This window comes from Fistularia commersonii, chromosome 33 (genome assembly GCF_037954325.1).
Source record: "Fistularia commersonii isolate RoL2024-O1a breed Wild chromosome 33, RoL_Fcom_v1.0, whole genome shotgun sequence".
Classification (NCBI taxonomy): domain Eukaryota; kingdom Metazoa; phylum Chordata; class Actinopteri; order Syngnathiformes; family Fistulariidae; genus Fistularia; species Fistularia commersonii.
This window is the reverse complement of record NC_141316.1, coordinates 7,841,055-7,851,182: the sequence shown is the minus strand read 5'-3', so window position 1 is coordinate 7,851,182 and position 10,128 is coordinate 7,841,055. Positions and strand designations below refer to the sequence as shown.

The window sequence follows — 10,128 nt, the reverse complement described above, 5'->3', positions numbered from 1 at the left end:
TGCTCCGGTGACGTCATGTAAACAGAGGGGCGGAGCTCCGTGCTCCAGGAAGTGAGAGGCGCTGACGACAAAGATAAGCTCGCCGCTATGACAAACTTAACAACGCCCAAGTGTCCGTTACTGTCCTCCCGGTAGCGTTAAAACCCCTCCGTAGCTCGGCCGTTTATACTCCTGTCACGACTTACGACTACCTCTGTCGAGCGCAGCGGGGAGTTAGCGACCATTTGCGGTATCTGGACGGCGTACGAAAGCGGAAGAACTTCGGCGTAGCGCCGCATCGGGTGAGTTAGCTAAAATAGTTAGCTTGACAAGTAGCTGTCATAACGTTGCGCGGTGGTGTCTGGCGGAGCCGGCCTCTTCCCCGCCGCCGTCAAGCCGAGGGCTCCCCGAGATTTGTCTCTCTGACGCGGGGGTCGCCTGGCAGTTAGTTCGGTGGCGTTCACACGGCCAGCAGCGGTTTGTCCTGGCGGACATGGGACATGCTTGACTCGGAGCAGTGACAGGTCTGAAATAACCCCCCCCCACTCATAGTTGTGGGGCTTTTTAACCCCGATTATTTTCAAATTTTATTTTTCAGATTTTCAGCGGTGCTCACATATCGTTCACTTTCCGGTGAGATGATGAGATGATCTGAGATGAGTTGAGAGCAAAGCCTGCCATACCGATCGCCTGCCGTGGAGCTGCAACCGGAGCAACGCTTTCCACTCGGTCTCGGCTCTCAAGGAGTGCCAGCCTTTCTCACCTCCAAACTGGAAAACACTGCAGAAATGTTGACTGACAACAGGTAGGCATAATCCTGTATTTCACCGACTACATTTACAACAATTGAAATGCAATATGTGTTGTCAAATCCCATTTGTTGGACACAATATCTCACAGCGCCCATGGTATGTTTTCTGTATATCCCATATTAGAGTATTGGAGCTCAACTAAGCCCAGAATGAAGATCTAGTCAGTAATGTCTTGTCGTGTTTCTCTTACCAAATGTCTGATCATGTAACTGTCTGACTGTTGCTATTTTTGGTTCCTCTTCATGTTCTCTCTCTCTCTCTCATACTCAACCCCCTCCCTGCATTTTCCTGTCACAACGACTCCTTTTAAATACAAGTTTGCTTCACCGTCTTTATCCACAAAAATGTCACCTTGGATTCACATTTGCTCTTCACAGGAAGCGTCATCGTAGCTGCGACAGCGAGGAGGACCAGCAGTTGAGTCCTCAGGCCAAGAGGTCAGGAGGTGGCCCTTGTCTGTTTGTATCAGATGTTGACTCTGAGGTAAAATTCAATTTATCCTTACATTCATGTTTAGATCTTCATGCGGCCGTGCATGTTTCTTTTATTCCATGAGTTGTTGGCTTGCAATACGGGCGCCAGGACCAAATCCTTAGCCAAGGTCGTTAATCATACAACTCCGTCCTTGTAATGTAAGCCAAAAACAGTGGGGAATAGGGCCAGCAACCTGGCATCAAACATACATTCTGACAGGAACAGCTTAGCATGTTTTATTTATGTCTCCTGATGTATCTGCAAGGTGGCGAATCAAAGCTCTGCTTCTGTATTCAGTCCTCTAGCAGCGATAGCAGTAATGGGATCAACAGTCCAGAGAGACCCATCGTGGTCACCACCAGACCGTGCATACACAGTCAGAACAACTGCATCTCCCAGTATTCCCTCAGCCCAAAACCCAAGGACTCTGCCAGCTCCTTGCAGCACGGTTTCCATGGTGATGGCAGCAATTTCTCCTATGACTCCATCAACAGAGTCCTGAGGGAGGCGCATTTCAGCAGTCTACAGACAAGAGGGCGTCCAGGCTCGACATGACTGTGACCCATGACCCTTCTACTCCTTTTTTCCGTTGCCCAGCAGCGCTGATTCCAGCGAAAGCCTCAAACAACACATTCTGGTCAAAGGGAAGGGGATGATGTTTTGGGGAAGTTTACAGTTTTCGGGCATTGAGGCTCATCCCCACTTCACCATGTACCATTTGTGAAGGTCATAAGCACATCTGCCTTTCCATGGCCCAGCCACTGTGGATTACTGTGCAGTGTTGATGTGTGTACGTGCGTGCGTGTGCGCCTGCCTGCCTGCCTGCCTGCGAGTGTGGGTGTGTGTTTGAGAGTGAGTGTGTGTGCACGCACTCTGTGCACTTTATAAAGAGGTATCATTCTCTTTACATGCGTGCGTTAATGTGTGGACATTTTCATTGGTGCTAATCACAAGAACAGTGTGATCCCAAGTGCTTGCAGAACAAAATAAAGCGATGCACTTTACTCAGTAACTTCTCATTCTCTTTATTTTCAGCCATGTGTCTTTTTGTGAAGGTCTTTTTTTGTGTAAACAGTCCTGTTTCTACAACATTGAGGTGTTATAGGTCAGTGCATTCAAGTTGATGGAACAGAACCATGACCCAGACAGTCAAGATCTAGACCCTGTGACTCAACACAGAAAGACCCTGAAAGAAAGGCAAACATTGTGTCATCCACATCACCTTTACTTGTTTGTGAATGTTTTAACAGTCCAATAAACTGGCAAATTAAATAAGATGTACTGTAAAATTGCTAAGCGCTGGGCAATATACCCACATGTGTCGAATATGGTCTACCTGATCAGGATTTGGGTGAAAATGCCAGTGCGAACTGGCCTTTGTCAAACCACTTCCTAAAAAACAAATAAATCAGCAAATCATTAGCTAAAGATCCCGTAAAATCATACATTGTCATTTTATTTCTTGAAATTAAAGTGGAACTGAAAAACTGTTGGACACAGCCAATTTCTTGATGTATCTGATGTGACTTTTCACTCATTAAGACACTCATAAGTATATCAGCTGGCATTTAATATTTTATACATATTATCAAAACCACATCATGGTGTGAGTGATTTTTCATAAAAATAAAAAATACTCCATTGTTTAAGGTGATACATTAAATATATGTTTGTAATCATTAGGAACATGAATTAATGTGCAAAGGTTTTTTTTAATATGAATGTACACGTGATACAATGCAGCTTGAATTTCCTAAATCAATGTTACACACATTGGCACACATTTATGGCTTTAGGCTGAACTAGTGCTGGAAATGTGTTTTACATTCTACTGTACTCTACGCTCTACTGGAATGACAAGCTGAGAAAGTGTTGGTAATCCACATTTTATTTGGTTATTCGTGTGATCATGGTGCCTCAGATACTTTGTATTATGCCGATTTTCCGAGTTACTGATCAGAGTGACGCGCTGTCGTTTCCTTCATTAGATCTCCAAAATAACAAAAACATGCACTCTGCAGCCACTCTCGTTGGCATGTTACAATCAACTCAGGCTAGATGTAATAAATAACTTGTAAACTACCATTTGGACAATATTTACTTTAAAATAATAGCTTAGTACCCAAAATAAAAGGAAGACATGAATAGCATCGGTAGTGCAAATTGCAAATCAAGGGTTTCTCCCCTCGGAGGTTAGGAGCATGCTGTAGAGGTTGTTAAGGTTCAAAAGAATCCTGAGATAAAGCAACTGTCAATAAACAACCTGTGCCTCCAGATAACTGCACTCATGGAGAAATCACACTCTATTTCTCCTGATTCAAGCTGATGTTAGAATGGAGGCACCATACAGATAAGACCAATAGAAAACGCAGTCGAGTGAACAGGCTATTTATTATATCCTAACCTTACAGATCTGATCTTCCTTCGCGCGATTAAAAATATTTTTCCGAAAATGACATCTTACTTCAACTGTTCCAAGTGCGATAGCGTTGGCGAGTCGGTGGTCATCGGGAGTTCAGAAAGGAGAAGGCAGATGCTGGCTGGCTGGTTCTACTGACCCCCGGTGGGGACGGGTTTGCTGGACTGTCGGAGTTTTCCTCCGACTGCTTCTCCCGCAAAGTGTCTTTTGCTGTCTCGGTCAGGGACATTCCTCTCTCGGTGACATGAGCGTCAGACAGGGGTCTCCCTTTGGTTACCAGCTCCATACCGCTGAATAGGGACAGTCTGGTGGTGCAGGGCTGCAGCCCCGGGGACTCAGAGCGAGGGGCGGGGCTGTCTGGCTTGGACTCCGATAAGATGGCTGAGGTAAAACTGGCTGCTGGGGCTCCAGACTGCAGTACTACCCGTCGCTGAAAAAGAGGATCCTCCTCATTGGCATTCATCTCCTTCCCGGAGGCGCTGCTGTTGGTCATGTCCAGGTCGGAGGGGGACGGTGGGTGACTGACACCTTCGGGTGCGATATCAGGCTGGAGGGCCTTCACCTGATAGCGGCTGGGGTTGGAATCAGCCGTCAGTAAAGGAGATGTAGATGTAAGAAGTTGATTAGACATCTCCTGATGGCGACCGCTCGCTGTGACCTGTCTGGGAGCTTGTAAAGGTCCGCCGATCAGAGCCTCGAACTGCCGCAGGATCTGATAGGAGAGGATAAGTCAAACTGAAGTCGTGTGTAGCATACGGTGGAGTTCCGTCTTATCTGTCAGCTCATCATATTTTACTCGGTCTCTCGTACCTTTGTGGCTTTGTTGACCACAGATCCTGGAGGTCCCTCACTGAGCTGACGAAGCTTTTGTTGCGTCGCGCCAAACATTTGTTCCAGAGCAAGGAGGTCAGAGGTCATGAGGCACGCGATTGCACACAGCGCCCGCTGCACATTAAGGGAGTCGCAACATATCAGGGTTGTACGATATCCTGATCAAAAACAGTTATAATGACGAAAAGACAAGAGGCAGAGCTAGAAGTCGCAGAGAAGAAGACGCTAAGGTTCTCTTTGGGAGTGATGAGGATCAGGAATGAGTCCATTACAGGAACAGCACAAGTTAGATGTTATAGAAAGAAGGTCAGAGAGGCCAGACTGAGACGGTTGGGTTATGCACAGAGGAGTGAATATATTGGTAGACGGATGCTGGAATTGGGATGTTTAGAGGAAAACCAATGAGAAGATTTATGGAGATAGTGAGAGAGGATATGAAGTTAGTTGGTGTGAGAGAGGAGGATTCAGTGACTAGGGTTAGATGGAGAAGGTTGATTCACTATGGCAACCCCTCAAGGGAAAAGCCAAAAGGAGAAGAAGACGATATCGTGACAATAAGCTGGCCTTTCAATGGATTGTAAAACAGTGTTACCATCTTGATGGTGTTTGAAGGTTCTTGAAGTCTGTTCACCAGCAGCTCCACCACAACCTCACAGTTCAGAATGGAACACCTGGCAGATTGAAAAAAAATAGATAAGGCCATGAACTGAAAGGGACGTTGCTGTATCCCGCCTTTTGTCGGTTAATTTAATCTATCCAAACAAGGAGGCGCTCAAATTGTGATTTTTCGACACACTGACTCCTTGATGAAGTGTTGACTCTCCTCTCTGGACAGGAAAACCTTGGAGCCTTCGGTTAGCGTGTTGATGAGAGCCACCTCCTGGCCACAGTCGCCCAGCTGCAAGGCTTCCACCCTGAGACACAGAGGTAGATGAGAAATACATGAAGAAAGGTGAGAACATCTCCAAGATACATTGTATCTGCAGAAAAACGTTCGAAAAAGGCCACGTCACCGTGACGGATTGAAACCGACGTCTTAATAAGTCGACTTAGACACTCACCGTTCAGAAAGGTCCCCGCTGCTTTCTCTGCTGGCCCCGGATTGGCTTCCGGTACCGGCTGACTTGCTGCCCATGGAGGCCCTGCTATTGGCAGCGAGTTCCTGAGAGGAGTTGTGAGAGGAGGTGTTGCCGCTGTCGGTCTCTTCCCAGCCGCCGCCAACCTGACCTGGGCACCTCTGGCTGACTCCTGCCGTGAAGGTTCACACGCAACGACAACAAGTCAGTTGATAGACTATCCAGGAGTGATTATGGATCGGGAGAGAGGCCTAAGACACCATGCAATGGACCAACAGTTTATTAAAATAATTACCACATCCGCTGAAAAATCCTGAATACCTCATATTGTATATAGCAAAATAGAGTAACATATGAGAATCAGTGTAAACATACCGTGATTTCTGGAGCTGCACGGGCTAGAAATTAACAAATAAATATATGTGTACATATCTAGGTCGCAATTGGCTATAAGCGGCAGGGGTCCAGCTTGTAACATGAGATATTTATACAAAAATACTTTTACTTTTAATTAAATACATATCAGTAACATCCAAAAATACATACGAGAAATATTTATTTTCCTACAGCGCCTGTAACACGGCTGATGAAAAGAATTATTTATAAATAACACAAGGAAAAGTCAATCCATCCATTTTCTATCCCCGCTTTGTCCTACTCCAGCTAATCGTTATCTTCGTCTTCCTTCTGCCATTAAAACCATTAAAGTTATCGTCCTCTGTGTCGGAACTGAACAGCCTCAGAATTTCACGGTAATTTCAATGGTCCGATATGACGAGGATAAATGTTTTGGGGACATGAAGCTCGTCATCCCACAAAAAAAAAATCCATAGCAGCTTCGCTGTTTAAGCCACAGTGTTCAAAGCCTGTGAAAAAAGTAGCGGCTCAGAGTCCGGGAATTACGGTAAATTAACAAATTAAACCATAGAATGTGCATTACATGGTTAATATTGAGATAATTATGATAATTTATTATTTGTCATTGTGATTTTCAGAAAATCACTATTAAAGATCAGAACAGGGTCCCAGTATTTACCCAGTCACAGCAAAAAAAAAAAAAAAAAATTAAATACATGGGAGGATCCTTGAGTTTTGGATGTAAAGTGAGGTTAATCCAGGCCAGCTAAGCCTGTCTGAGTAATCCTGCTGAGCTGCTACAGTCAGTTTGTCAGTCAGTGCTGAAACACAACACCAAGTTTCTCTGCCAGACCTTTTGGACGGTGAGCAGGCAGGTTGTAAGCGCACGCCGGCACCGCCACCTCTATGGGCGCCGAAGGGGCCACGACGGCTCGGTAGTGGTTGTCATGCAGACGGAGGCCCTGGTGCTCTGTTGGGGGGAGGACAGCGCTGGCCACCACCTCCGCAGCTTTTTGGATCTTATCTAGTAACGAGTCGTTGCCTGCGGAGAGACACAAATGGAGAGATTTTTAAAAAGGGGATAGAGATGCACACAGGAGGAGATACAGGGACAGCAGGATGCAGTGTCACCTACCTGCCCCCTGCTTCCCTGGATTGTATCCGAAGCCCTGCATTCCGGGCCTGTGGGATGCAGCGGAGCCCATACCTGGACAGAGAAACAGCAGGACTTCTGCACAATGGTCGCCATATCGCAGTTCACCTTTTGGTCTCACAGTATTGCGGATTTTTAACTCTGACAGGTCTAATTTTTTGACAGTTTTCAAGTCAAGTCAAGTCAGCTTTTATTGTCAATTCCTTTCACATGCACTGGACATACAAAGGAGCTGAAATTACATTTCTCACTATCCCGTGCATAGACAGACACAGGACAGACATTAAAATGCAAGACAGAACAACATATGGAGAAGAGAGGACAACATATTCTGTGCAATATTTCATTTCATAACAGCTACACGACAATTTTTCCTTTTATCATACTATTGTGCACTCCTTACCTCACTTGTTACTAAGACACTTATAGTTTATAGTTTATTTCTAATTCTAATTCTGCCTTTTTCTTTTTATTATTTATTACTGTTATATTTTCTGTAACTCTGGCACAACAATTTCCTTCGGGATTAATAAAGTTGTTCTTATCTTATCTTATCTTATATAGTAATGAGATGTATTGTGTTTTGACCTAACCTAAGTGTGACAAGTGTAGCAATAGTAACAAGAGTAATAAATAACATTTATGCCTTGTTACTACTGTAACCAAAAATAAGTGAAGTCTAAAATTAAACAGAGAAATGCTGGTGTACAGTATAGTGCAGTCATGTCAAATAAGATAAGACTCAACTAAACAGAGAAATACCGGTGTGCAATACAGTACAGTCAAGTTTTTTGCTATACCACAAGTTTCTGCGGTATAAATTTATTTTTATGTATTTAGCGTTTTTATGATAAAATAAACGGCCAGCCAGAGCATGGTGCTCTGTATACTGGACTCTGATCAGGTCAGCAACCGGAGCATCATTTTCTGCATCTCCTGTGCATAGCATGCATTCGGCGTCTCGCCTCCTGCGTTGCACATCGACGTGCTATCGCTGCTCCTAGTGTTACTCTGCGGTGCTGTGTCTATGTAAATTATATAGGAAGTGTACGGGAAAGGTTAATGAGAGTGTGGGGGGGGGTCATGAAGCTTTAAAATATATAAATAATACAATAAAAATATGGTCGCCACTTTGCGGATTTTCATTTATCCCGGCTCCAATAAACGAGGGACTACTGTTCTTATGTACACAAACACACACATATACGTACATACATATAATTTAAGTTCTGTGACTGGTTAAAGAAATGAATGTGGATTTTAATGAAAGTCTTCACAGTTCTAATCCTCCATGTCATAATGTAGCTGTTTTCATTTTTTTTCTTGATTACTCACCCATTGTAGGTGTGGTGATGTTGAATGGCAGAATGCCGCTTTTGGTTGAGATCATATCCGTAAAAAGCAACCGGGCTACTTCCTGTGAAAAAACAAAAAAACAATAATAAAATAAAAAAATTAAGAGAGAGAGAGAGAGAGAGAGAGAGAGGGAGGGAGGGAGAGAGAGAGAGGCTGAGTGTGTCTTTGCCTTGATGCCTAAGATATCTGACTAGGTCTGCAGTACTAAAACAAAAATGAAATATACATTTTGTCATACCTGTGCTGTGTTTCTGACTTTCTGGTACAGGGCTGTCCCGTGGATTGGGTCGGGAGGTCCACTGTAAACTTTCGGACACAAATCCAGTGACAAGCTACGTTAAGGCTCCGGTACAGAGCAGTCAAGGTGACAGTGTGAGGCCAGTGTCTTACCTGATGCCTGCTGAATGAAGGTGGAATTCCTTCTAAGTTCTGTGAGGAAATTGTTTGAGCCATGGCCACAGAGATGGACGAAGATCTTTAATACCTGAAGAAGCAACAGTTGCTCAAATCACAAACAGGAATTGTGCTAAAACCTTCAAAACGTTTTACAAAAACTGAAAGAAACACAAAACTCACCTTGAGTTTGACATGGCAGGACTCTACCTGCAGCCGCTCGAGAAGGTACTCGAGCAAACACTGATCACACCCTGAAGATTCATGGGAGATTTCTACAGTTGAGTGACGGTCAAGGTTATGAGAACTGCTTAACAAACTAAGAATGTCTCATCTGAACAAAAGGCCATTGATGAGAGCAGATGGAGGCAAAGGATAGCAGAAAAAAAACATGAAGTATTGGGGTTGAGCCTTAAAATGACATGGATCTTAAGATGAATATATGTGTGTGTGTGTGTGTGTGTGTGTGTGTGTGTGTGTGTGTGTAATTTACAGTAATCTCACTGCATATTACATTCTACATCCATATTTAAGTTCCGAGTTTGCAAAATGACATGTCACTACGTGATGGATCTAGATTAAACCTCATTTTCAAAAAGAAAACCAGGTTACACACGTATCATAGGCAAGCAGAGATACATCTGGGGAAGAACCAGGGCAGACGGTGCAAAGGATACTCCCAATTTCTTGGAAAAGGTAGCCGGGACAAGGGTTTTCATCATCTGCTGTAGCTCTCATCAGAGTCGGGACCTTCAGTTACGTTGGAAGAGATGATAGACAATTCTACCAATCAGTACAAGCACGAACTTTAGAAAGAAATAAACAATACTTGGCAAAGCATCGGGATTGACGTTTCAAATTTCTCGACAAATTCACTGTTACATCAACGATTAAAGCTTGTCTTTGAGACGAAACAGTAGAAACTTGACGTGACAAGGAACATCAACATTTCTTAAGGCTCTCAGCTAGCATGCTAAGTTTTTAGCAAGCTAATGTTTGCATAGCGACGCGGGTTGAAACGAACCAGCTGACACCACAGCTCTAAGATACGCCACTTAGCTGGTAATTGTTTTAGTCACCAGCGATGAATGTAAATAACACTTACTTTCTGAAGAAATGCTAACCTCTCCATGAATGTTGCCATGATTTAGCAATCCTGGCAGCGGGTTATTCATCTTCGTCCATGGGGCAGCAGAAGGGGCGGGCACGAATGTGACAGCTAGCCAATCACAGCACGACTTGGTCGCAACCATAGAGGCCACTGGCTTTTTGGCCATG

General features: G+C 44.3%; 2 protein-coding genes across 4 annotated transcripts; one reads left to right on the top strand and one right to left on the bottom strand.

Moving 5' to 3' along the window:
* Positions 1–6: 6 nt before the first annotated feature.
* On the top strand, positions 7–2,532 carry LOC147214876 (protein VCF1). Of its 2 annotated transcripts, none has more exons than XM_086140551.1 (4): positions 7–281; positions 578–784; positions 1,169–1,274; positions 1,563–2,532. In XM_086140551.1, exons 2-4 carry the CDS (start codon positions 768–770, stop codon positions 1,818–1,820), a joined length of 381 nt encoding a protein of 126 aa, XP_085996677.1. In that variant the 5' UTR covers positions 7–281; positions 578–767; the 3' UTR covers positions 1,821–2,532. The 2 variants fall into 2 exon arrangements, with proteins under 2 accessions (XP_085996677.1, XP_085996678.1); XM_086140552.1 differs by lacking the exon at positions 7–281 and adding an exon at positions 340–503.
* A 288-nt stretch (positions 2,533–2,820) lies between these two features.
* tepsin (TEPSIN adaptor related protein complex 4 accessory protein) lies at positions 2,821–10,055 on the bottom strand. Of its 2 annotated transcripts, XM_086140544.1 has the most exons (14): positions 9,956–10,055; positions 9,528–9,600; positions 9,034–9,125; positions 8,848–8,941; positions 8,696–8,763; positions 8,437–8,518; positions 7,084–7,155; positions 6,802–6,990; positions 5,577–5,763; positions 5,316–5,429; positions 5,108–5,186; positions 4,495–4,629; positions 4,343–4,396; positions 4,083–4,256 (listed from the first exon to the last, which is right to left on the bottom strand). In XM_086140544.1, exons 1-14 carry the CDS (start codon positions 9,992–9,994, stop codon positions 4,227–4,229), a joined length of 1,308 nt encoding a protein of 435 aa, XP_085996670.1. In that variant the 5' UTR covers positions 9,995–10,055; the 3' UTR covers positions 4,083–4,226. The 2 variants fall into 2 exon arrangements, with proteins under 2 accessions (XP_085996669.1, XP_085996670.1); XM_086140543.1 differs by having other exon boundaries at positions 2,821–4,396.
* Between the last annotated feature and the right edge of the window lie 73 nt (positions 10,056–10,128).